The sequence below is a fragment of the Panthera tigris genome, chromosome A1 (genome assembly GCF_018350195.1).
Source record: "Panthera tigris isolate Pti1 chromosome A1, P.tigris_Pti1_mat1.1, whole genome shotgun sequence".
Taxonomy (NCBI): domain Eukaryota; kingdom Metazoa; phylum Chordata; class Mammalia; order Carnivora; family Felidae; genus Panthera; species Panthera tigris.
In genome coordinates this window covers 140,755,394-140,783,130 of record NC_056660.1, presented here as the reverse complement: position 1 = coordinate 140,783,130, position 27,737 = coordinate 140,755,394, and the positions used below count along the sequence as shown (strand labels likewise).

At 38.6% G+C, this 27,737-nt stretch overlaps 2 protein-coding genes across 16 annotated transcripts in view; one reads left to right on the top strand and one right to left on the bottom strand.

Annotated features, from left to right (window-relative positions):
* Positions 1 to 25,634, top strand: part of WDR41 (WD repeat domain 41) — a 196,225-nt gene extending 170,591 nt beyond the window's left edge. For 7 of the 10 annotated variants that reach the window (XM_042988913.1, XM_042988908.1, XM_042988916.1 and 4 more), the window contains 7 exons: positions 3,077 to 3,187; positions 9,255 to 9,439; positions 11,911 to 12,032; positions 13,252 to 13,340; positions 14,174 to 14,307; positions 16,601 to 16,803; positions 19,252 to 19,330. In XM_042988913.1, the coding sequence (XP_042844847.1) occupies positions 3,077 to 3,187; positions 9,255 to 9,439; positions 11,911 to 12,032; positions 13,252 to 13,340; positions 14,174 to 14,307; positions 16,601 to 16,753 (794 nt within the window). In that variant the 3' untranslated portion in view covers positions 16,754 to 16,803; positions 19,252 to 19,330. Of the gene's footprint in view, positions 1 to 3,076; positions 3,188 to 9,254; positions 9,440 to 11,910; positions 12,033 to 13,251; positions 13,343 to 14,173; positions 14,308 to 16,600; positions 16,804 to 19,251; positions 19,331 to 25,494 lie in introns of those variants that run through there. The other 3 variants (XM_042988889.1, XM_042988931.1, XM_042988937.1) reach the window with 3 other exon arrangements.
* PDE8B (phosphodiesterase 8B) overlaps positions 12,983 to 27,737 on the bottom strand; it is a 251,434-nt gene continuing 236,679 nt past the window's right edge. For 5 of the 6 annotated variants that reach the window (XM_042988866.1, XM_042988849.1, XM_015536538.2 and 2 more), the window contains 4 exons: positions 26,646 to 26,766; positions 23,373 to 23,540; positions 21,187 to 21,316; positions 19,001 to 20,618 (listed from right to left, as the gene is read on the bottom strand). In XM_042988866.1, coding sequence (XP_042844800.1) covers positions 20,509 to 20,618; positions 21,187 to 21,316; positions 23,373 to 23,540; positions 26,646 to 26,766 — 529 coding nt within the window. In that variant the 3' untranslated portion in view covers positions 19,001 to 20,508. Of the gene's footprint in view, positions 13,355 to 18,780; positions 18,891 to 19,000; positions 20,619 to 21,186; positions 21,317 to 23,372; positions 23,541 to 26,645; positions 26,767 to 27,737 lie in introns of those variants that run through there. The other variant, XR_006218630.1, reaches the window with a different exon arrangement.

Here is a 27,737-nt window from a genome sequence, read left to right as displayed (position 1 = left end):
CTTCTCCAGTGCCTTCTCCTCCTCTAGGTTAGGGCTTCTCCGATACATTTCCCAGGAGGTGCTAGGGGTGATCTCTCTAAAAGGCAGGCTACTCCCCTGCTTCCTTTGTCTATAGCAGTCATTTCTAGACTCTCAAATTTCTAACTCGTATGATAGTTCATCTTTTTGGAGATCAACTGAGAGTTGCCAAATTTGTATTTTACTTAGTAAAATCATTAAATACAAAAAAAAAAAAAGCTATCATTTACCATCATCATTTTGTAAAAATTACTTTTAAAAAAAAATTTTTTTTTTTTAACGTTTATTTATTTTTGAGACAGAGAGAGAGAGACAGAGCATGAACGGGGGAGGAGCAGAGAGAGAGGGAGACACAGAATTGGAAGCAGGCTCCAGGCTCTGAGCCATCAGCCCAGAGCCCGACACGGGGCTCAAACTCACGGACCGTGAGATCGTGAGATCGTGACCTGAGGTGAAGTCGGACGCTTAACCGACTGAGCCACCCAGGCACCCCTGAAAATTACTTTTTAATAAAAAAGTATGAAAAATGTGATCTCAGCAAAGAATAGGACTTTAAAATGAATATATTTTTGTACAAAATGTATGTGGCCCTTATCTTTTCTCATTTTTGCCTTACATGAATGACATCTTTGCTCCGGGGGACCAATATAAGACCACCAGTAAGATAAAGTCTAGACTTTTCAGCAGATCACATCCACTTCTTTATTCTCTTCCTCCTCTCTCCTCTGAGTCCTGTATCACGTGTTTGTCAAAACTGAATTGCCCTGGGTTCTCCCACCTGAGGTGTTTCTCACCTCTTTGCCTTCATTTCTCCAGTCACTCTGTATCAGGTCTTTGCCCCCTACTCATTGTCCTCTTTGATGTTGCTAATTCCTACTTACTCTTTAGGAGCTCCAGAATGACATTTTTTGAGGCTGAAGGCTTGCTTACCTATCCTCTCTGCTCCTAAAAGTTTTTCTTCTGTGTTCTCATAATCTCTTATGTGTCATTTCACTTACTACTTAAAAAAAAAAAAACTTCTCTTTGCTATTTGTTCTTTCCTTGCTCTTCCCTTGCAGAATGTGAGCTCCTTGACAACTAGAGCTTTTTATTCACCTTTCTGTTAAAAAATGGGAGATTTTTATTGAATGAATGAGTAATTGAGTCAATTCATTTATGTGGTAATAAAAGTATTACTAATGCCTCAACAGAAGTTAGAATATCATGTAAAAAAAAAAAAAGGAAGAAATGAGAATTGGTTATATTCAGAAAATAATTTGTAAAAAATATGTATTCTTAAAAACAAGGTTTTGCATTTTATTAGTTTCATTATAAAATATAGTGCCATGTTTCCTTACATAAAAATACATTTCATTCTCATAAATAGAGTGTCTTTTCTATTTCCAAGACCAAGCTTGTGCCCATTTCCTTGGTTTTAAATGTTCCATACTAATTTCTCTTTTTCTATGTGAGGCCGGGCTACTTTCACCATGAAATACAGTTTGTGAGTACCCATGTGACTGTGAGGCTAATCAGCAAGGCTGTCAGCTCTGACACCTCATCTTGGTTCAGAAAACCAGGCTTTGTTCTTAACCCTTTTTTAGAATTCACTACTCCTTCTCTTTTGTCTTAGGATCTAACTTATATTTGTTTTATTTCCTTGAAGTTACTACATAGGTGACCGTATGAATACTTGTCTGTTGGGGCCATATTTATGGATTCACTGAACAGTTTCACATTATCTCCAGTACTTGGTAGTTCTTTGTGGAAGCCTCCTTTGTAAGGTTTTTTTGTCCGTATCTGAGGTTACTTTTTGTTAGTTTGATTAAATAATACATTGCCCATTATTCCACATTCCCAATCTCAAGATCATTTAGTAGTATTCCAACTATAAGTAGAATTTTTACACAAGTTTGACAGGTATCAGGAAGAGTTCTTTTATTTAATGAAAGACCTTCTTTTGCCAGCCACAGTTTGAATGTGAACGGCTGTCAGGATGAAATAACTTTTTCTAGAGATTCATCAGTTGGTAAAATATTATCCAGAGAGATACAAAGGAATGTGGTATGACCCATTTTCCAGAGAGGAATGTTAAAAAAAAAAAAAAAAAAAAAGAGACTTTAGTAATTAGCCACCACCTGGAAAGGATCTGACTTCTGAGACCTTCCCACTTCTCAGATATTAGTGATCCTAATCTGTGAGCATCCATAGTACTTGGTACATTGGCTTATTTCTAGCCCTTAATACATTGATTATAAGCTTGTTTATAAGTCTCACTCCCACTCTAGAATGCATTTCAGGGCAGTGATTGGGCCTTATTCACATTTAATATCTAAGTTGCTGGAACATAAAAGATGTTTAGTAAATGTTGATAGAATCACTCCTGTTGATTTGATTTTTGGTTTTCTGTATTGATTAAAGTTAGGATTTATACAAGTTTAAATAAAACTATTTGTTAATGTCAGACAGTGAGTAAAGCAACACATTGAACATCTCTTATAGTCAAAAGTATAGTAAAGCAACACATTGAATATTGACATAGAAAAATTATAAGGCATGTTCTCAGAGAACATATAATTTAATAGTTTACACCTAATATAAGGAAAAGTTAAAAAAAATAGCTTCTCACGTCTTTACTGAGTTGAAGTTAAACATGAATTTGTAGCTTATTTTGTAGCAGTGCATACTGACCTGAGAACATGAGTAGAGAATGATGATGATGGAGATGACTCTGGAATGTGGACCAGTCACTGACCAAGGAGAGAGGGAGGCAGGTTAGCCAGACATGCCCTGAAGCCCCAGAGAAGATGGGGATTTCTGGTTGGTAATGGGTTTAGAAGAGTTTTAATAAAAGAACACTTGTAAAGACACACTTATTTGGGATTTTAGTAGATCATCTCAAATATCTCAAGCATTTGAAAGAAATACTGTGGTATGAATAAGGCTTTCTTTGGAGTTGGGTTTTTCAATATTTTAGATCTTTCTCACTTAATGAAATACTAGCTTTTTTTTCCCACCAGAAATAGAATTCCATCTTCTTTGACCATTTTAATAAAATCATATCTGTATTTTCATTTAGTAATTTTCAGGTTGGTAACACCAACAGGAGAATCAGTGGAATGGGATATTCTTGAAATTAAGCGCCTTCTTGATCACCAGGATAATATTCTCTCCTTGGTTAACATCAATGGTAAGCTTACTGTGTATTTGTTTATATTATGTAAAATTTTGCACTTGTTGACAGAACTTTGGTCTTATTTTGTTCTAGAGTTCTGTAATTACCATCATTAAAATAATGCTTTAGACTAGTACAGGTCAGCAGTCTAATATACTGTGGGGTTTATTCCAGAATTGATCAAGTTTTATAGATAGGTCTAAGATATAGGTCCAAGAAGAATAGAGTGGGGCAGAGAAAAAAGATGATGGGGGGAGCATAATTATCTCAGGTGCTTTGTGATAGCTCTGAGATGACTGTCATAGGCTATAAATACTAATGCCTAGTAGCATTTCAGCATTTTTGGCAGATGGTTCTGGCCAGTTCCTCTTTTGTAGACCACACAGTATAATACTACGTAGCAAGTTATACATTTAGATCAGAAGGAGCAGAATTCAAGTGGATTGCAATCATGATTGAAGACTTCCAGAGAATAACACCAAGATAAAGTAAAGGTCTGCAAAAATTGGGTCATATCTGCCCATCCTCATGGTTGTATGTTTTGACTTGCCAGACATCTTATTTGGCTTCACAGTGATTTTAATCATGTCTCCTGGAAGCTGAATCTGTCATCAGATGGCAGAATAGGATCAGACACTACCAGTCTTGGGATTTGGTTGGCTCACTTTGAAGTAAAATGATGCCTTGTATCATCAGAACTCTGCTGGTTAATTGGTATTCTGGGGTCACACAAGAAGAGTCCTTGGTGGCTTCAGTTTGATAATCTGAAGGAAACCGTAAGAGTTTTGTGAGGATGCCATGAATATACTGTAGTGGGAGGACTGGACTGCACTCCCAGACCTGAGACCTGGGTTGGCTCTTTTTGAAGAATACTTTGTATAACCTTGAGGCAAAAGGAAAGAGGGGCACAGATAGCACCAAATGTATTCTCCATTTTTATGCCATTTAATCACATGCTCAGATACATGTGTGAGAATGTCCTTCCCAGCTTCAAAAGCCTCTTACCTAATAGCCATCTTCTTACACAAGTCTTACTTACTGCAAGTCTTTCTAAGGACCAGATTGTCTGTGGTGATAGAAGTTAACATGTTGGGAACACCCTTTGATTTTTCTCTGGGGGTTCTCTTTTCTTCTAGCCATGGATGGCAGCACAGGAGACAAGTTCTTATTTGGGAGACCCTGTGACACAGAGTCTTAAACTCCAGGGCCCTGGAGCTGCTAAGAAAAGCAAGCGTTGTCCTCGCCTATTACACTGGTCATGCCTACTTGTTCTGTTTTAGTGGTAAAACATTGGTGTCATTGATCCAGCACGGTTCCTTATTGAAGGTGATAGGATGTTACTGAAGAGGTCTTAGCTTCATGGCCCTTCTGCTGTGCAATATGCAAAGAAGCTTGTAACAGTTGAACCAGAAAATATTTCTTTGCCAACTTCTTAAGGGAAAGAAAATGGAAATCTAAAGCAAAAATATTGTTAATGAAAATTACAGGAAACCCATAGTAGTTTTTACTTTATTAACTCCCTGACTATAAAATTACATTACAGATAATAAATAAGCTGTAAGCATTTTGAGGAATCCTATATGGTCAAGTAGTCTGTTAAAATTTGAAAATGATATTGTGACAGTCTCTATTTTGTACATAGGTAGGTTTGCTGTCCTGAAGATTTCAGTGATCCTGAAATTATTATGTTGTACGGTTCCCAGCTCCACTCTCAGCCCTGTTTCTTTTACTACCAATTACCAGTGGAAGATGTGGCTAGTTCTGGGTTTGTATTTCATAGGAGAAGTGCATTTTCATGGAGGTGGCCACAGGCAACCTTAGAATGGTAGGACAAAATTCCCATAGATGTGAATAATGAATAACAGAGAATCTGATAATGAATGAAAAAGAGATCTGAATGCCTGAGCAGAAGGTTTTCTAACACAGACATACAAGATAACCTAGTTTATATTTTCTGGCAAAAGGCTCTGGTGCTGCTTCATTTTATTCCTTTTCTTGTGTTGACAGCATGGTATGGTAATCACAAATTATTAGTACTAGTGAGGGAAGGTAGACAGATATAAGAATGGGAGTTCCTACTAAGTGACTTTTTTTTTTTTTTTTGAGAGACACAGAGTGTGTGTGTGTGGGGAGGAGGGGCAGAGAAGAGGGAGACACAGAATCCAAAGCAGGCTCCAGACTAAGCTGTCAGCACAGACCCTGATGCGGGGCTCAAACCCACAAACCATGAGATCATGATCTGAGCCGCAGTCAGACGCTTAGCTGACTGAGCCACCCAGGTGCCCCTATACTAAGTGACTTTTGATACTAACATAGGATGAAAATCCATCTCTGTATATCATTGAGCTTGTTTTGTGTGAAACATTCTGAGTGACCTGTTTGAGAATATATAGTGATAAATTTATAGTAATAAACTACACTGACGCAGCTGAATGCCAGTATTTTAAGTGAAAAATTCCAGCTGGGCACAAATATCTTGTTTCTGTTGCATAGATGAATCACAGACACTCGGGAAGATTAAGTTAGAGCAGACAGCCGTGTGGTCTCCAGTTCAGTTGACTCTGTTATGATGGCATGCAGAGTTAGTGTCAAGAATCTTCACTCCTTAATGTCTCTGGTTCTTTTGTATTTTGAATGAAATTGGAAAGAGGAGGGAAAGGGATGGAAAAGAAGGTCATGGAAAGAGTAGTACAGCTTTAACTGTCCCATTATTAGTAGTCCATTAATAAACTATAGAACTTGGTCTTGGAACCAAGACAAAATAAAGTTTACATGTATGACTGCTGGTAATTTTTTATTTCTAAGAGATTGTTCATCTAATTATTAGATATTTCTGTCCTGGCTTATTTGGTAAATGGAATCATTAAATCATAACTAACTCATCTTTGTATTCCTAAATTAGAAATACTGGAGGTTTTAATATCATTAATTTGGAATAATACTAGGAGCTCAGAATAATGCCAAAGACTCAAAGATAATGTTTGATGTCTTTTTTAAATTCGTACACATTTATTATTGGCTTTTTCATCTAGTGCATGAGAAATCCAAGATAGAGAGAGGTTAAATGACTTTCTGAGGACTAGATGGCTAGTAACAGAGCCACATTTAGAACTTGGGTTTTTAGACTCACCTTGTATTGTTCTCTTCTACCTTACCTAAATATGTAAGGATTAAAATAAATTACATTTATTTAAGATAGTTTTTAGTGTCAGCAGTAGTACATTTTCTATTAATTATGTAATTTACAAAGTGTCTTAGTTGGCCCACTAATTTTATTTTCGTTTAAGGTAATAAAAACTTGTTATTGTAGAAGTAATATCTAGTCATGGTAGAGCAATGAGAAAAGAGTGAGAAACATAAAGTCTGTAAAAAGGAAAATTATCCCACACGACAGTATTAAGCACTGGTCCGTATACTTCTAGGTGTTTTTCTGAGAATATGTATGTGTATATCCATATGGCTTGCTGTTTTGTAACTGTATGTCATGAATATATTTCCGTAGCAGTATAAACATACTTTTACAACTAAAATTTTTTTAAGTTTATTTATTTTTTTTGAGAGAGAGAAAGAGAATGCAAGTCACAGAGGGGTAGAGAGAGAGGGAGAGTGAATCCCAAGTAGGCTCCACACTGTCAGCACAGAGCCCGACTCAAGGGCTTGAACCCACGAACCATGAGATCATGACCTGAATCAAAGTTGGACTTTTAACTGAGCTGCCCAGACACCCCTACAACTCAATTTTTAATAACAGTTACTGTTTAATTTTATAGAAGTCTTATTTATTCAGTTCCCAATTCACATTGTTAATATTACGTATAATAGCCTTGTTACATTTATCTTTTATGTGCTTTCCTCAGGATAAATTTCTAAAGGTGGAATTGTTGGATCAGTGGGTTTACATTTTTTTTAAGGTTTTGATGCATATCACCACATTTGAAAGGATTGTACCAATTTATACTAGGACATTAGTACGGAAGTATGTTGATTTTATGCTTTTGCCAGCATTGGGGACTTTGCTATTTTTTCATCTTTCCCAGTTTTCAAGTCATTGAGTAGTATCTTACTGCTTTATTATTATTTTTTCATGTTTATTTTTGAGAGAGAAAGATTGCACATGCAAGCTGGGGAGGGGCAGAGAGAGAGGAGGAGACAGAGGATCTGAAGCAGGCTCTGTGCTCTCAGTGCACGGAGCCAGATGCAGGACTCAAACTCAGGAACTGTGAGATCATGACCAAAGCCAAAGTTGGTCGTTTAACTGACTGAGCCACCCAGGTGCCCTTCTTACTGCTTTTAGATTTTTTTGATTATTAAGGCACTTGAACATCTTTGCCCATGTTTACTGACCATTTGTATTTTTTATTTTGTCTGTTCAGGTCTTTTGTCCACTTTCTGTGATGGAGTATTTATCAAAATTTGGTTTCCAGGAACTCCTTATTTATCAAGTATAATAAACCCATTTTGATACCTGAGTTGCAAATTTTTCCCAGCCTTTTGTTATTTAAATATGATTGTTTTCACTAAGCAGATATTTACATATGTATCTTTCTTTCCCCACCCTGCCTCCTTTAGAGCTTTTTAGCACTCCATATTTATAAAAGCATTTACCTTTATTTTTTCAATCCTTTAAGTACTTTTAATGTTTTAATGTATTTGAAACTTACTTTGGCCTATGTAAAATAACAGAAAAAATATATATTGCTCTCTGCCCCCAGTTCTTGGCACAGAGCTCCTAAAACCATTGTAATTTCCTAAGTGATAAGAGCTCAGGGAGCATCTTTTGTTCTAATATTTGGTCTAATATTTGCTGATCGATATTTCTTGGAATTTTCTGAGTGATAGTAGTGACTTTTGTTCTAATGAGACCTTTGTTTCTTGGTGGGCTTCTAGATGGGGGCTGGTCACCAGAAAGACCAGCCATGACTAGAAACTTGGAAGTTTTAGCCTACCCCTCATTTTCCACAGTGGGGCTGGAAATGGAATAATTGATCATGCTTACATGATGAAGCCTCCATAAAAATCCCAACAGTATGGGGTTTGGAGAGCTTCCTAATTGCCCAGCATGTAGAGGTGCTGGGAAAGTGGCATGGTTGGAGAGGGCATGGAAGCTCCACAGCCTTCCCACACACCCTGTCCTACACATCTTCTTCATCTGGGTGTTCATCTTTGTCTTTTATCGTATTTTATAATAAACTGGTAAACAGTAAACTGTTTTCCTGAGATCTGTGAGCTTCTCTAGCAAATTAATTGAACCCAAGGAGAGGGTATGAGAGCCTCTGATTTATAGCTGATTGGTTAGAAGCACAGGTAACAACCTGGACTTGCACTTGGCATCTGAAGTAGAGGGAGTCTTGTGGGACTGAGCCCTTACCCTGTGGGATCTGATGCTTCCTCCAGGTAGAGTGCCAGAAAGGAGTTAAATTGTAGGACACTCAGCTGGTGTCACAATTGCTTGATGTGGGGAACCCCCCCCCCCACATCTGGTGTCACAAGTGTTATATGGTAGTAGTGTGATAGTAAAAGAGAAACATAGGAGAAGGGTCTGTTCCCTCCCCTTCCCCTCCCTTCTTTTAATGTTTATTTTTGAGAGAGACAGAGTTCAATCAGGGGAGGGTCAGAGAGAGCAAGACACAGAATCTAAAACAGGCTCCAGGCTCTAAGCTGTCAGCACAGAGCCCGATGCAGGGCTCGAACTCATGAACCAAGAGATCAAGACCTGAGACGAAGTCGGACGCTTGACTTACTGAGCCACCCAGGTGCTCTGGGTCCGTTTTCTAAATAGTGTATGATCCAAGATAAGGTTCTTTTATTTCTGTTCCCCAAATAGTTAACCAAATATTCCAGTGTGAGGGATTTCTTCCCTCACTGAATTGAAATGCTGTTATGACATACTAAATAAGTAAACTTGAGTCTGTTTCTGGTCTTGCTATGCTGTTATATTGATCTTTTTGTTTGGCTTGTCTAGGTACCTCACTTTTGTAAATGCTGTGGTTTTATAGAGCATTACCAGCAGGTAGTCTATTTCTTTTTTACCTTTAGCGTATGTAAAATGATCACTAAAGAGACAAATATGAACTCTGCCTAGATTTGAGTTTTGTAACTGGCTCCCATGTTGGAGAAATGATCATCTGGAATATTCTGGACTGGACAGTGCAGGCCCGTGAATGCAACTTCTGGGACCCATCTCCACAGGTGGACACCCAACAAGAAATAAAACTCTGTCAAAAACCCAATGACATTTCTATTCATCACTTCACATGGGATGAAGAGGTAAAAAAAAAAAAAAAAAAAAAAATCTGTAAACTTGTCTTTTTTAATACACCCAGTGTCTAATTTTTTTTTAAGTTTATGTATTTTTGAGAGAGGGAGAGAGAGAATCTCAAGCAGGCTCTGTGCTATCAGAGCAGAGCCTGATGTGGGGATTGAACTCATGAACTGTAAGATAATGACCTGAGCAGAAATTTTTATTTTTATTTAAAAAAATTTTTTTTTCAGTATATGAAATTTATTGTCAGATTGGTTTCCATACAACACCCAGTGCTCATCCCAAAAGGTGCCCTCCTCAGTACCCATCACCCACCCTCCCCTCCCTCCCACCCCCCATCAAACCTCAGTTCTCAGTTTTTAAGAGTCTCTTATGCTTTGGCTTTCTCCCACTCTAACCTCCTTTTTTTCTTTTTTTTTCCCTTCCCCTCCCCCATGGGTTTCTGTTAAGTTTCTCAGGATCCACATAAGAGTGAAACCATATGGTATCTGTCTTTCTCTGTATGGCTTATTTCACTTAGCATCACACTCTCCAGTTCCATCCATGTTGCTACAAAAGGCCATATTTCATTCTTTCTCATTGCCACATAGTACTCCGTTGTGTATATAAACCACAATTTCTTTATCCATTCATCAGTTGATGGACATTTAGGCTCTTTTAATTTGGCTATTGTTGAGAGTGCTGAGCAGAAATTTTTAAACTTAATCTCATGATGGATATAAAAAGGTATCATTCCCCGTATTCAAGTTGTGCTTTAAAATGTTCTGATATTTTTCAGGGTGCCTGGGTGGCTTAGTTGATTAAGCGTCCAACTTCAGCCCAGGTCATGATCTCAAGGTTGGTGAGTTGGAGCCCCGTGTTTAGGCTGCTTTGGGCACTGTGCTGACAGCTCAGAGCCAGGAGCCTACTTTGGATTCTGTGTCTCCCTGTCTCTCTGCCCTTCCCTCTCTCACAATAAGTAAAGCTGTCTTTTTTTTATTTTTTGAGCTGTCTCTCAAAAACAAGTAAACGTTAAAAAAAATTTTTTAATGTTCTGATATTTTTCATAGATTGCAGAACTTCCATTAAAAAAGCATTTTAATCTTAGCTCCTGTCTGTGAGGCAAAGAAGTGATTACATGTCTATAGATTTAAAAACTCTGTTGAAATCTTTGGTTGGATTAAATAAGAGTTATGGTCCTAAAAATTATGTTTTTTATTTGGTACCTTTTTTGCTTGTAAAAATTAGTATTTAAAGTTTTTTCATTTTGTATTTTTTCTTCTCACAGATTTTGATTGAGGTGTATTAATTGCTATAAATGCTTGATAAAGCATTACTCAGTTTTCCCTAGTATTTCTTCTTTTATAGGGGTTTGTTTTTTCTATAAGGGGACATTAATTATTGATTATAGGTGATTGATAGAGTGACTCTGATGAGTAATAGCTGCCCAAGAGTTCATTAATTCTCCAGCTGTGCTTATAATTTCCTTTGTGCTCTTTGGTATGTCACGTAAACTGCACAGATTTCCTGGTTTGTAGAACTAGTTTTTGGGGTTTCTTTGCATTTGAATTGCTACCCATAGGGCTCTAGATTTTAGCACGTTGACCAGTTTTCATTAATGCTCCTGACACTTGCCCTCACTTTGTGCTGCTAAGTGCAGAGTACTGATCCAGAGGATCAAGGGGATCTTTCCACATTTAAACTCTGGTAAGCCTTGAGGGCATGCTATGGTCTAGATACTGTGAGTCTGAGTTGGGTTTGTAGGCCTCAATGGAAGAGAAGAGAAGAATTCCTCAAGAGAATTTTTTTGGTAAAAACAGGGAGGCTAGATCTTTAGGGATTTTTGAAAGATCTGCCTCACTGGGGTACCTATTGCATAAGAAAAGGATTCCCAGGCAAGTGCTACCAAAAGTCTAGTGATGTGCAAAATAATTTCAGAAGCTAGGTAGTGTGGTGTGAGTCAAGAGCAAGGGACTGGAGTAACATGACCTTGATTCTGGTATCAGCTCCATGTCTGAACTTAGTGTGTCGCTTTAATCTTCTAAAATTTTAACTTGTTTCTCTGGAAAATGAGATGTTGTTAGGCTATAAGAAGATAAATATTGGTAAAAGTACCTTCAAAAGATTAAAGTTGTTTTCTAATAATACATTTGGAAAAATGTTTTTTGTGAATTCTTCGGAAGATCTTAAGATGATAGTGCCACTATAGCATAGGCTTTTTTGTGTCCTTGCATTTGTAGGTCTCTTGCATTCTTAAGGGTATAGTGTTAGGTGAATGAAAATCTAGCTTGTGCCTCAGCAGCTCCCACTGTACCGCCAGTCTGCCAGCCACAGTTCCTCTTTCTAGCTGTCATATACAGGACTTCTTTGGAAGTTCCCTATTGAATACAGAAGGTAATAGTGGCCTTCTGATGTCATAGCAGGACTGGAAATCTGTTGTACTACGTAGTGGTAAGGATTAATTTTATGTCCATTTCTGAACTTTTCTCCTGACCAGAATGTATTTGCTGCCGTTGGAAGGGGTTTATATGTGTATAACCTTCAAATGAAGCGTGTGATTGCTTGCCAGAAAACTGCCCATGACTCCAGTGTCCTGCACATTGCCAAACTTCCAAACAGGTACTAGAAGGTGGGCCAGAGTAGCCCATGAGCTGTAGTCTGCCAACTGTAGTTTAATGAAAAAATACCACCCTAACTTTGACAAAGATCATATTAGTATTATTTAAAAAGGTCATTTACAGGGGTGCCTCGGTGGCTCAGTCGGCTGAGCGTCTGACTTCAGCTCAGGTCGTGATCTTGCGATTTGTGAATTTGAGCCCGGCGTCGGGCTCTATGCTGACGGCTCGGAGCCTGGAACCTGCTTCAGATCCTGTGTCTCCTCTTTCTTCCCGTCGTCCCATCCATTCTACAACAAATGAAATAGATTCCCATTTCCCAGATCCACCTTGGTAACTTCTGAAGTGGCAAAGTTATTTGGCTCCATGGTTTGACCTGTTAGATTCTTTTAGAAATGGAGAATACCCATGGCTGTCTCTAACAAAAGAGTTTGTGGTAATGTGTTATAAAATTTACAAGAAGTAGACTTTGGGCACTATTTTTCTTCTTGTATTTTCCATAAACCCACCTTATTGTTGCAGTTGTTGAAGGCCAGAAAGAAATGGTCATCTCCTTGTTATGTGGGGCTACTAAGCAAGGGCTTTCCTCTAAGGGTAAATTTGGCTTCTGAGTTTCTAGGGATGAAATTGTGGGAGGGGAATACTATTTTCTCTGCAGGATACTTTTAGAGTGAGAGCCACCCTGAGAAGAGATACAGTGAGAGGAGGGAAGGGGACTGTTCAGGATATTGTGAAAGTGTAATTAATTCATAGTTTTCCTGAATACATTAAAAAAAATTTTTTTTACATTTATTTATTTTTGAGAGACAGAGGCAGAGCACAAGCAGGGGAGGGGCATAGAGAGAGGAGGGGACACAGAATCAGGTTCCAGGCTCTGAACTGTCAGCACAAGGTCTGATGTGGGGCTCGAACTCACAAGCTGTGATAATCATGACCTGAGCTGAAGTCAGACACTCAACCGACTGAGTCACCCAGGTGCCCCACATTTTTAAAAACGGGATGATACATTTATCACATTTAAGCCAGTGGGACAATATAACGTGCCCTTCCTGAGGAGTGCTTTTACTTAGCATTGTAAAGCCATGTTAAATAGTGATTTTTATCAACTCCTGCCAAGAGCTGAAGAGAAGCAGTTGAGGGCGCTGATTTCTTTCACTGCAAATTTAGCATAGGCCCTTGTTGTGCACTTGCTTTTTGTCAGTTATTTATTTTTTTTCTGACAGGCAGTTAATCTCATGCTCGGAAGATGGCAGTGTACGCATTTGGGAGTTAAGAGAAAAACAGCAGCTTGCAGCTGAACCTGTACCAACAGGTGTGTCTTTTCTCCTATGAAAAACAGAAGAAAGGCAGTTAAGTGCAACCACAGGAATAATATACAGTGCTCCAAATAGGCATGTTTACATGAAGCATATGCTAATTGGGATCTCAAATTCACATCTTAAGGTTGCTTTAATGTAGAACTGCCTGTTTATTTCAATTCAAGTCAACTAGTATTTTACTGTTTTAAGGGGAAACTCTTACTTTCTGGTAATCTGAACAAATGGCCCATTGAAGTATTCAATCATTTTATATTGTCTATCATAATGCTTGATACACAAATGGGATTTGTACCATCAGTTATCACATTAAAGTGTTCTTTCAGCCTGGAAGCATTAACATCGAATTCAATTTATGGAAAAATACACTTTTGTGTTTATATCATAATCTCCTGAGCTCTTGACCTGCAGGTATTTGGTTTGAAAAACAAAATCCTGGTTCATTAGCATCCTTTGCATAGGAAATCCGATGCTAGTACCTCTGGAGTTTCTTCCGGTCATCTGAAGTCATAGGGTATTGTATTTGGACATATATGTTGCTTTTCATCTACTTTTGTTGATCTGAGTTGTGTGGTTTTTGTTTGGTTTTTTTTTTTGACACTGGCATTCAGGCCTTTTGCTGCTCTCTTTTATTCCCAGTGCATTTTGTCATGTGAATACACCTTCACCAGTGGGTGAGGAGGGGCAATAAAAGAGATGAGCAACAAACCTTGTAGTTAAGATGAAAGGAAGTAACATATTTACATTTAAATTTTCTGTTTTTCTGATCCTTTATTCTGAGTAGAGAGCATAGTAATTTTGGGAATGACTGAAATGATTACTTTTCTAGGTTTTTTTAACATGTGGGGATTTGGAAGAGTAAACAAACAAGCCAGCCAACCTGTTAAAAAGCAACAGGAAAATGCCACTCCGTGTTCTTTGGAGCTTATTGGAGACTTGATTGGACACTCCTCATCTGTGGAGGTATTATTTTTAATAGGCATATAAAGGTTTAGGGAATTCCCACTTTTGCATCTCGCTGCTCTTCATTCAGTTGGTATCGTTTTTTTCTGAATCTAAACATGGATAGGTTATAGTACATGCAATTAAGATCTCCCTTTACGGAGATACGATGTGAGTAAGCAAGGAATGTGTTACTTCTAAATATGGGCTTAATCACCATTATTTGTGAGATGGAGACAGCCAACAATGGGACAAGGTGAATAATGTGGAATACATATGTTTAACAGTAGTAGAGGGTGCGTGGACAGTTGGGGTTATATATTGAGTTAAAGTCTTCCAGAATTGAATTCAGGGGGTCTTAATCAAATTCAAGAACAGAGCCCTGTTTTTACCTCCTTTTGAAGGATATATTGTTAGCTTCATAAAACACAGGGCTTGGTTAGCGTTGTGCATATATGAAAATATTAGTTGAGAATTATGTATACAGTTCAAACTTGGGGAAATCTAAATACATTAGTATTTTACTATATACACTATTGCCTATAATGAAAGGAATAAGATCAATTGAGATAGATGATTGGAACTGATAACAGTATAAGCAGAGCCTTAAGGATTGAATTTCTTAAATTGTTTTTCCCTGTCTCATTGCCAGGGAGGAAAGAACTACTTTCCATGTGGAAGTGCATTTATGCCTAGCATTCATTTCTTCTATTTTAGGGCAGTGTACTAGACACTGGAGTTTACAAAGAAACCTAAAACATAATCCTTACCCTCGGGACTCATACTTGAGTAGACAGGAAGGCTATAGATCTAGTAAGCTGTTAACCTAAGCTGTTTAGGATAGACCCAGATGATTGTACACAGTGAGTACTCAGGAATTAGGAGAAAATGGTTAGTGGAAGATAGAAAATGGACTTGACCTGTACCTTGAAGGGTAGGGAGGGTTAACATAGATAGCCTTATGACGGTAAGTTTCCCGATGTTGGGTATCCTGTCTTGTTTATCTTTGCTTTCCTGTAACAGGTAGCCCAATTGTTTTCATTTTGTCCTGCTTTTTAACTTTGCTTAGGTGGTTATAGTGTAGTTGGGGAGTAAGGATGTAATGTGGTAGACAGAAGTGCAAAGATAGGATCTCCTTGCTGGCAAAGAGCAGACTGGCTAGGCTGGAGCAGTGGTTTCCCGTGAATAGACGCCAGTAGGAGTTAAGCCTGAGAAAGTAGTTTTGGGTCAGATTATGAATGTCCTTGTATGTAAGGCTCAAGAATTTGGACTTAATTTTTAAAATAGTAGGTACCCATTAAAGGTTTTTAAATGGTGGGGGAAACGTTCAAAGTGGCGTATTTGCTGTAAAGTGTTGACCCTGAAGTATTTAAGTGTCTCTGAAATTTCCTCTTTTAAGTGTTACCTCCTCAATTTCCTCATTCCTTTTATATTTTTATCTTTACTTTCTAGCCATCTAAATTCTTAATCTTCCATCTCTTGTAGTATTTGCTTCCATAATTGCCCCTCTTATATCCCATCAGCTGAGGCCTTATCGTGCTATCTTTAAAACTGTGTGTTATTTCAGAGAGAACTCTCATCCTCTTGTTCTTTAATGTTGTATTTCTATCCTTTATTTCAGTCTTGCCTTTGAGGAGCTCTGTTCTACATCGGTGTTCATGCTGCCTTCTCACCAACACTCCGTATTTTTTATTCTTAGCTCCCAGCCTTTCACTATGCATGACCTTCCCTTTATTTGGGAAATTTTGTTTTTGAACCGTTGACATTTTCAGTGGTTACTGATCTATGTTCCCTTTTTCTGTGGCAAATCATAGTGTGAACTACATTTTTTAGGACCTGATTATATAGTCTTCGTTTTAACAACTGAACTAGCACCTTTTTCATGGTAGTGCCATCTATTATGCTGGGTTCCCTAAGTAAATGCTTACTGACTGATTAGAGTGCTGAAGCCAGTGTTTATCTTAGAGAATTTGGAATTCAGACATTTTACTGGTAGCTATTAGTGTGTACAATAAATGATGAACCAATTCTGGCAGGACTTCTGATATAAAACCAATACTTGAAGAATTAGATTATGGTAAAATTGAGAAGATTCAATGGGAATTCATGTATTTCACACACAAAAAATAGCTGTTACAGTTCTGATTATTAAAATACAGGATATTAGTCACATAAATAGTAGACCATTAATTTCTCATGAAAAATGATCAAGAAGTCTCCAAGGTACATATTTTACAAGCCATGTTAGTGTATAATTAGCCTTGCCTCTTCTCTTTAAATTTCCTATAATCAGTAGCTTTAAATGTCTTTACAGATGTTTCTGTACTTTGAAGATCATGGACTAGTGACTTGTTCTGCTGATCATCTCATTATTTTGTGGAAAAATGGAGAAAGAGAATCTGGATTGCGCAGTTTAAAATTATTTCAAAAACTGGAGGAGAACGGTGACTTACATCTTGCTGTGTAGTTGAAGGAATTTGGAATACTTGTACATGAACCTTGAACATCAAATATAGGGTAATACTCAAATTTGTATTATTTATTTTTTAGTAATCTCCACACCCAGTGTGGGGCTTGAACTCAAAACCCTGGGGTCAAGAGTCATATGCTGTAATGACTAAGCCAGCCAAGTGCCCCTTGTAATGTATTACTTTTTCTGGTTACTCCATAAAATTCTGGTTGAATTTTTTTTTTTGGTGGGCCTGCAAACCAGCAGCAACTTGCTTCTCAGGTATTTGTTTAACTTAAGAAATGGGTCTAATTTTAGCAGTGAATTTTCAAAAGTACTCAGATCAGAGCACAAATATTGGTTGATACAGAACTAAATTATACATGGCATCTGTATAGAAAATTTTTTAATTAGGCTTAAAGAAAATTCTATACCAGAAATTGTACGAGCTTAACAAAGAAAAGTGCTCGGACCTCTCACTCCCTTTATTTAGCATACTTTTGTTGCCTCTACATTACCACCAAAAATTGTTTTAAAAGGTACATGTACTTTTTTTGTTGGTGGTGCCAAATCAATCATTTTTTGTTTTAGTTCACTACAATTCCTCTAAACTCAGATCAATAGGAATCTTATCAGGGTATATCCTCCCCCCCCCACCCCCAAATAACTGTTAGCTAGATTGGTACTAGACCAGCAACTGCCCCTCATATAGGCCAGGGATGACAGCTAGGTCACTAAAGACTTCTGTCGCAGGTCAGAGACCATGAGCCCAGAGTACTTGATTTGTCTTAGCATTGCTTCAGATAGGAAATACTTGCAGTGACCACTCAGATTTAATCATCTTCCTCACCCCAGCAACCTTAAAACAGAATACTTTCCTCCCTTTGGGTACTAAAGAATAAAAATTTAAAAAGAAAAGTGGGTGACCCTTCCCCTTTCTGCTGACTCATGTGTTCATCCCATACAGCCTAAATGGAATCTTTATAAACTGTTGTTTCCCCAACCATCCACAGATGAAAAGACCTAAAGTCATCTGTGCCACACCAGTGCCCTAATATTAGGAATGAGTAAAGGCAAGCGATACTATTATTTTTAATTCACAATGAAAATAGCTTTATGGAGAAATATATTAAAATCTCTCCGCCAGCTTTCTAAGTTTTCATCCTAAAATTAGAGCGTGAGTAGTTTCCCTAAACCACGCAGACATGCATTCTAGTCTTAGTGCATCATATTGTTTATCACTTTAGTGTCTCCAAGTCATTTTCAGGCTTTTAAATTTTCCTCTATAATTACTAGCTAGCTTTTTCTTTGGAAATTCTACATGAGGTCTTGAGTTGTGTAAGACCTCTTCAATGAATTATACAAGGAATTCATAGATTTGCATTTTCAGGTAGTAATCTATTCCTATGGAGTGATGGAAACCATAGGTGAAAGCTCCAACTCAGAAAGATGGGAGATTGTAGTAACAGCCCAGACTGGACTGCTGCTAAAAAGTTGAACTTGCATTAACTTGCAAGCCCTTATGGCTGCATCCTCTGGCTGTATTCACATAATACAATCAAGAGCTTAGATTTCTGAGGCACTGTATTATTCCTTTCTCAGCTTGAGGCTGGTTCTTTGCCCCCAAGACTAACCAGCCCTGAGTTGCTTAGACAGCAAGCCAATTTTATAAAGTAAAATTGGAAATAAAGAATGACCTTCATGGTACTAAGGGTCTTCTACCTGTATCAGATTAGAATTTTTCTAAATTAATATGGCTCCCCTTAATCCAGAATGTTTTGGTAAACAACTAAGTATAAAGTATACCTTCTGAAAGACTATATTTCTAATAAATTGTATGGAGGAATGCAGTATTTAGTTAGCAATTCAGAAGATTACTCCACAATAGATGACACTGATAAAGGACATAGCTGTGTTAAAGCTTTAGTACCTGGCAGTCTTCGAGGATTTAACATTTGAGTTCTTATGAAATTAATTTAACATTATAAGGAGTAAGCTGTAACATTCATATAGAACATGTCAGACATCTGATAAATGTTACTTACCAAATGGAAGTGAAAGCAACATGGTGAGGAAAATACTGTCCTTGCCTCAAGCAAGCTTCTGAAACCTCAGCAAATTACAGTGGGATTTTGACATCCTAAACTTAATGTGTCTGAAAATAAAGTTTGTGATTCATGAAATAAAGGACACTAAAGCGAAATTTTGAAATAATGAAAAGTTTAGGCCAAAGAGATGAAATAAAAACAGCTGTTGGGAATGAAAAATGGCTGTAGGAATTTAGTTACAAGTACTTCACAAAAACATTTTCATCACATTTACATAATGCAGCATCACAACACAAAGCAGGCTGCTGTCCTGACCAAGCACATTCGCTTATCATCTAACAAAAATAATTTAGATACATTTCTTTGCATGGAATTATCATATAGGTTTTCATTTTTTTGGTACAAAACATAGAAAAAAACATTGGCACATTATGTAGTGATGTCATTTTTTTTCTTCCCATTTCCTAGTTTCCAGTGTTCTGCATTCCAATTCAGTCTCTGTTTATACCTCTGAAAAATGCAGCATGGAGTACAGAGGATTTGAAAAGAAAATGAAGCTATTTTGTTTACGGAGTTTCTAATATTTACAATACATAGAGAACAGGTGGCCGGTAAAAGAGAAAGGAAAATCTCAAGTCTGACTTGATGGAGATCACAGAAAGTTTTCAAAAGAGCTGTATAAAAATATGCACTTGTGCTTTAGAAGCTTTTAGCATACAATTAATAGCTTAAAATAGTATTTACTGCTTCCCCTTACGTCTGTTTTCTGATATATTTACACACCTTGCAGTCTTTTCTGTTTTGCATCATTAAAGCAAAATGGCAAGGTCTCAAATATAGATTAAAAACATCTGAACCCTGAAACTTCCCCATCCCTCCCCAAATACATTATGTATAGATGGTACACTGCATAACATACTCCATGGACTTGTACCCAGGAAATTCAGATTGCTTTAATAAAAATTTTAAACTGTGAATGTATATAAATTTTCTTTTTTAAAAAATCTTATCCAAGGGCATTCAGGTTTAATGGCTTTTATATAATACTCACTATATGGCCTTGTGACTGCCTCTGTAAACCAGAAACAAGGGAAGTGCGTGGATTCCCCCCAAACAAGGTGTCAGTCCCTTCCCTACCGTGAATGGCTCACTGTTAAGGTGAATTGCTTTTATAGGAAAGAAGGCTACACAGGCTGCTGCTACCAGTCTTCAGAAGGCACTCACCAGGCCCAGGCTGCGGTCTACCTTGGGTGTCACCCCCTTGATCAAAAGAACTACTTAGCCACAGAGGCTGTGAAACTAGTTTATCAATAATTTGGTCCTAGTTGTTTTGCTCATTTTATAAATAGTTTTTTTCCTTAGGTGTTTTTATGAATCTTTCAGACTGGTGCTCTTGAGGAAAATAGTCAAGCTAAACAGCAATGTTGACTTTTATGGTAAGAGATGGGCTCACAGGCACCAAGTTTTTGCTGCTTGTATCCTGCTAGAGTAAATGAGCTCCATAGTTTGATGAGGACACTAAGTGTTCAAAAGAAAAAATATTTTTCTTAATGGAACATAACTTTCTAAAAATGCAATTTGGGACTTGAGTGACTCAAAGTCAAAAATTAAACACTAACCCCTTAACCTACACCTGTCTTTTCAGTATAAAGGAAAGCCTCTTATTTACACTACTGTGATTCACAGTGCCCGTTGCAGATCAAGAGGTCCCCTTGTCTCTCGGGTTTAGCTGTCAGATGGAAGCCTCAGACTTTTGCACTTTAGGTCATCTAATGTCTTCCAGTGTTTGTAGTTATCAGCCAAATGTTGCATCAGGGCTGGCAGATGGGCAAAGGCTGCAAGGACATCAAAGAATCACAGGTTAGATGCCAGGAACATTTATAAGGCCGGTGCTCTGTGAGACATATGGAGGCTCAATATAGGAAGAGAGGTACCCTAGGTCAGGCCTTATGCTACACGTGAACATACAAGCATGAGAAGGGTAGATCGTTAAACACTAGTTTCTGAAATACAAACAGGTCCTCTTAGTTAAAAGTGGAAGAGCCATTTATCAGCAACATTACAAAATGTATTAAGTCTACTCTGAATCAGATTCTTTGGGTATTCTTTCTAGAGTTTCCTCCAATGATAGGAAAAACTGCTATAAGCTTTGGAACCCTATGCTTTGAAGAAGTGAAGACTTGTAGATCCAGTTATCAAACGTCCATGGAGTCTTCTGTACTCAGAGGTTCTCTGCAAGGTGCTGGCCATGCAGAAAGTGGACATGCACGCCACCATGGCTAACTTAAAAAAACAAAACAACATTTCACATACACCTGTAGGCCCAGCCTATGTCCTTAGGGGTTATCATCATAAAGCAGAACAAGATATTCTGTTGAGGTGACAAAACACCAACTCTCTTACCATCCCAAGCATCAAACATGTCTGTTATGAAGTAGTCAATGAAAGAGATTTGGGATTTGGGGATGCTACATGTATTCCGGTCAAACACTGGCATCACCACAGGGAGCCCCTGTCTCTTCTCTTCGTCAGTCTGCAAGACATGAGAACACAGACAGGGCTGAGGCACATGAGGAGCTGTCACGGTAGCATTTAGTTTCTCAGAACAACTCTGGAAAGGGGTCATCATCCAATTGTATCTATGAAGAAGGAGGCTCAGCAAGCTCCTGAGGCCTATAGAAATGAACCACCTGATGAACTGTGGTGACTGAATTCAGGTCTTGTGAGTCCGAAGTCTCATACCATACCACAGCCCCTCCTGAAGCATCAACCTCCGAGTTCTTAACTCCTTTCCTGAGATCGATTTCCAAAGTAGTACCAGTAGTATTAATACTAATAATCCTGACATTTACAGTGAGGGTGCAGTGGGTAAAACTTCTTGTGCTTTGGCATGAATCCGGCAACTGTCACTAAACTGTACCAATAATCATTTTATTATTCACTGCTACATGCCTGAGGTTTAAAACCCCAATTTTACTTAGGAATATCCTCACTGAAGCAGTAAGAATTACTAATCTTATTAAAGTTTAACCTTTGAGTATGTATCCTTTGAAAATTCTATGTTTTGACAAAATGGAAAGTTCACATACAGTCCTTATACTGCATACCAAAGTATAATGGTTGTCTTGAGGAAACGCATTTATTGAGGTGACCTAGCCTTTTTTTTTTTTTCTTTCATAGAATACAATTTTCACTTGAAAGGATGACAAACTATGATTGTTCAGATTTGGGTACTGGTCATGCAGCTCTCTCAGGAATATGTAAATCTGAATAATTTGCACATTAGAGTGTGTAATGTGTGTGTGTGTGTGTGAAGGCCATTATGTACTAAGCTGAATATTAACATCCACATTTCCTGATGGTGTGTTGAACCAGAGGCCACATGATCAGAGGCCTCGTTTGTAGCTTCTGATTTTTAGGTCACAATGCTTGTGAACGTCAGTACATTCCTTTTTGGGAAAAGGACCCTTAAACGGGGAGCTTCTATTAAAGAACTTAAAAGTGCTTCTTTTCCCATTCCCTAATCACATACTTAGGAGAGTATTAGGAGTAGGATTTCAAGTCTTCTCTGGATCCTGGGAAGCCCATTAATGGCCTCCTGCCAGCTTTGGGCTCAGCTTGCTCATTTCAGATGAACTGATGAGGTATCCTTAAAATATCCACTGTTGCTTAAGGAGTAATTTGGGATTTTTAACCCCTTGGTTCTGGCAAGCCGAACTGCCTGTCCTACTTTTCTTCAATTCAGGGCTCTTCCCAGCCTTGAAAGCTGCAGTTAACTTACTGGATACTTGGCTAGTCATTCCCTCTGGCAGTCCTTCTAGACATTTTCAGCTATTCTTTATCCTGCCTTAGTGGTAGAGCCTAGCCATATAGGTCCCCCCAAAATACATTACTTGTAGCTGTTTGTTTCTGTGACACATACACACCTCAATTCTTAGGGCCTTTTCTCTGGAAGTAGGCTTGTATTTAGAATGGCATCTTGTGGTCTACTAATTTCTTGATTTTTTCCCTTTAACTCCTTTTCACACTGGCTAAGTGAACTACATATTGCTGCTCTTGTTAAATAAAAATTCTATTTTTCTTCATAATTTCGTACATTTTTTCTCTCCCAGAAAGTCCTTTCCTATTTCCATAATTATCTTTCAAAAGAAAAACAAAACACAACTCTATTGCCATTTCCCCAGGGCTTTTTTTTTTAATCTAGGAAACAAGGTTTCTTAACTCTGATAGCCCTTAACATACCTCCTTTTGAGCTATTTCCTTTTTGTAGCAATGTGTGGACCTATCTATGTCTACACAGCTCCCTTTCTATATTCTGAGCTGCACCCGTGCAGGAGTGTGTCTTCTTCCTATCTGTGTCCTCACATGCTCCATGGTGAGAATAACCTAGTGAGCGAATGGACGATAGCTCAGATTTGGAGGGAGTTCAGGATCTAACAGTTTGATGATGACAAGGTACTTCCAAAGGCTCAGTTTACCCTTTTCCCCTAGAGTAACTTTGGTTACTGACCAGCCACATGAATCACTCCTGAGGGAACCAGAAGCCATTTCTAGAAAAGAAGTGGAGCTTCCCTAGAGAGGCAGTATACCTGTGCAAAATACTCCTCAGAGATCCTCCCAGCCCATTCAATGCACAGGTCCAGGGGGCGGCATGGGTTGGCGACATCAGCACACTTGATCATCATCCGCTTGATCAGAATTTGGTTTTCAGGAAAGTTCTTCCCAGTAGGGTTGCATTCACAGTCGCTGCCCTCAATCTGGAGAACAGATGGTCAGATCATGGTTAAAATGATGATGCGATCACAATGACCAGACACTAGAGAGTTATCACCCAGGTACCTTTGGACAGGACTGGGACTCAAATTTTCCCATCCTTAATTCCAATTGTATTAATTCCTTAATTCCATATTCCATACGCTGATCTATTCTCATACAAAAATAACCTCAGTCAATACAAAACCAGAGTTTACTATTTTTTTATGTTTATGAGAGGGAGGGGAGGGGAGAGGAGAGGACCCCCCCAAAAACCAGTTTAAAACATCACAGTCCCTATCACCACTCATCCACTCCCTCGCTTCCATCCTCTTCCCCAAAGGTAACTGCTACAAACAGGGTTTTGTGCCATATTTAGTAGTTTAGTATGTAGTCTTAAAGGTGAGCTTCTCTCCCAATTTTATCAGGACATGTGGAAAAACCAACTTTCAGGTTTAAAAAATATGTTAAAGATGGGAAATAACACATACCTGTGACCCTTCAATCATTTCTTCATTTACTTCTATTTCTTATGCCTGCCAGCTCCTTCTGTCCCACCCCTACCCACTTTGTTTCTTTCTCTTAAGGCATCTGTCCGCTCATGTTTTCCTGGCTGCTATTCTGAGTGGTAGGGAGTCATGAGCCATGTACATTTTGGGGGGTGGGGGTATGCAGAGAAGCAAGTGGACCAGGGCGGGACTCTGTGTGTTCAGTCATGTTTAAGAAGACTGGGCATACATGAAAAGATGCTCCACATCACTCATCATCAGGGAACTGCAAATCAAAACCACAATAAGGTACCACTTCATACCTGTCAGAATGGTTAAAATTAACAATACAAGAAACAAGTGTTGCTAAGATACAGAGAAAAGGGAACCCTCTTGCACGGTTGGTGGGAATGCAAACTGGTGCAGCCACTCAGGAAAACAGTATGGCAGTTCCTCCGAAATTACAAAATAGAACTACCCTTTGATTCACCAACTGCGCTGTTAGGTATTTCCCACAAGGATACAAAGATACAGATTCGAAGGGGCACATACACCCCGATGTTTACAGCAGTGCTACCAATAGCCAAACTATGGACAGAACTCATGTGTCCACTGACTGATGGATGAAGCACGCACACACACACACACACACACACACACACACACACACACACAATGGAATATTACTCAGCCATCAAAAAGAATGAAATCTTGCCATTTGCAATGACATGGGTGGAGCTAGAGTATGATGCTAAGCGAAATCAGTCAGAAAAAGATAAACACCATATTTCACTCATGTGGAATTTAGGAAACAAAGCAGATGAACATTAAACAAACAGAGTTGATGGAGGGCGGCAGGGTGGGAGATGAGCTAGATGGGTGATGACACCCATCTAGGAGAACACTTGTTATGATGAGCACTGGGTGTTGTATCTAAGTGATGAACCACTGAATTCTACTCCCGAAACCAATATTTCACTCTTCACTAACTAGAATTTAAATAAAAATTTGGAAAAAAAAAGAAAAGAAAAGACTGGTTGTATAGTAGTGTGTACTGAGTGATGGATGTCAGGTCAGGGGTCCTGAACCGAGTGGCCAGGTCTAGGAGTAGGTTTACATAAATGCAGTAATAGGCCAATTATACAAAACCTGGAAGATTGCTATTCTCTTCTTTCAAAGACATCATCACATTGTGTGAAAAAATTAATTAGATCTGCAGACCTCTGCCAAAGTGAAAGCATAACATTTAAGAGTTTTTTGTTCTGTTTCAAGATCAGACTTATTTATTAAACCATCAATGGGCTTCTGAAGGTAGTTGTTTTGATTACCTATTACTGGGAAGTTACTGCTTACCCTAAGCAATGTGATAAATAATAAACCTCAACACAGAGCTTGGGGCTTATTTGATGGGTGACTTTCCTCAAGTCTAAATTCTGTGGTTCTGTATAATTTTTCCCTCCTGAATCCCTAGATCCTTACCCCCGTAAGTCCTCTGTGGAAAGAGAAGGCCCTGACATAATGCTGTGGGATCCCTGGAGGATGAAGTAGAACAGATGGGGTGGACACTGTTCGTGCATCTGGCCCGGTCAGGTGATGGGTCCTACACAGAGAGTCTCCATACTGATCATCAGGTTACTTTTAAGACAACCATTCATCACTCATCAACCTATGCAACCTCTTCTCAACGGAATGAGCAAAAAGCTTTTCTGACTTTACAGGGCTATGAGCAGCTTCATGGTCTCAGAGGTCAGTTGATTTCATTTTAAACAACTGGGATGTGAACCCTCTGTGTTTCTAAAACTCCAGTTTATAGAGGCCTTAAGGCAGGACTAAGGTACGTCCTTAAATTTTAAAATTTATGTCCGTAAATTTTAAAAAGGGAAAATGACTTCTGCTTTTGTTATCAACTAGCACTCACATTTTGACTGTATATAATCTTTAAGTACTGATGTGGTTTTAATGCAAATCATCAGGAATACAGTTCTTTAAAACATCCATGTTTTCTTCTAATACTAAATTTCAGCTTCTGTTTTTACTTTTGTTTTTATTAAGTTTTCTAGTTCCAGTAGAGCTAACATACAGTGTTATGTTTAGTTTTAGATGTAGGTTGTAGCGATTCAGCAATTGTATACATTGCTCAAGTGCTCATGATGATAAGTGTCCTCTTTTATCCCTATCACCTATTTCACCCACCCCCCTCCCCACCGCCCACCTCCCCTCTGGTCACCACCAGTTTGACCTCTAGAGTTAAAGAGTCTGTTTCTTAGTTTGTCTCTTTTTTAAAACATCCACTTTTGAGGTCTCCAATGTCACAAAATTAGAAAAGGCTTTGGGTGCCCTAAAATACCACCATTTATCCAGGCTCTGCTGTCTGCAGTTCTCGTCTATCTCACTCTTGGGCCTATCTCCTCCTCCCGTCACCACTGGGTTTATCTCAGGACCTTTCTTTCTAAGGAAGGTAGAATTACTGTGGACACTATGGCCAGTATTTTCAGCCCGTCTTTACCACCTCCAGGCAAACAACCATCTTGTGTCCAGGATGAAGAGAAAGTACGTTGCGGCCAGCGCCGGCTCTAATGGAAATAATACGCTGATGTATCTCATTATAGGTGAAATGCTTACCTCAGCCGCCAGGGGCTTATTGATGCTGTTCACAAATTTGTTCACATGTTCAAAGTGTTTTGTCATCTCTGTTGCTAAAACCATGTCAATAATAGCCTGGCGTAGTGTTCGATAATGGTTCCTAAAATAACCAGAAGACACAGGGCCTTGTTCATATCACGTCCAGAATTAGAACTGTTCTGCTACCATTTCACCATACTTCCCACACCATATGAGGCAGCTGGGGGCACAGAGTTAAGAAATGAGTGCAGATCATAAAAAAGTTTACCTGCCCCTCTTTCCATTATGCCAGGACTTGATGACACCATTCGATTTTCCCCAGTGAAGCTGACTCTTCCTTGTGGGGTGGGTGTGTGTGTGTGTGTGTGTGTGTGTGTGTGTGTGTGTGTGTGTGTAGTAACTGGCACATAGTAGGCATTTATTTTACAAAGTGGTTTCCTTCTACCTTCCCTTGGAAACGTATCAATAGTAAGATAGAAGGAAATGCCAAGTTCCTTCCCTACAAGACTGACACAGCAACCTGATGAGCCGTCCCCGTTATATTCGGCGCAGACACAGTGATTTGAATTACAGAGAACTGTCATTACTTCTTTAGATGATGGTAGGGGAATAATGTTTACCCACTAATAAGTAACTCTCTAACTCATAAATATGGAGAACAAACAGAGCGTTACTAGAGGAGCTGGGGGAGGGGGGGGATGGGCTATATGGGTAAGGGGCATTAAGGAATCTATTCCTGAAATCACTGTTTCACTATACGCTAACTAATCTGGAGGTAAATTTTAAAAAATAAAAAAATAAACTTTGAAAAAAAAGTCATTCTCTAAAATAGAAGTGACAACCCATGGGGCAACAAACCTGCCAAAACATTACTCTCCAGTTCCTACCATCTTTTTCTAACTTTCAGGAGCCAGAACGGGGAGCTGAATAAAATTGGCTCTTGGATAAAATTCTTTCAGTCAAAGTTTTAAAAAATAAGCCTTGATCCTGATGAAGTTTAAGTTGAAGGTAGAATATCTGGTCTCCATGTTTTCGCAGATGTCTGGAAATCAAAGTGATAGGTCCATGTTGACAAGTGTTCCCCAAGGCCCA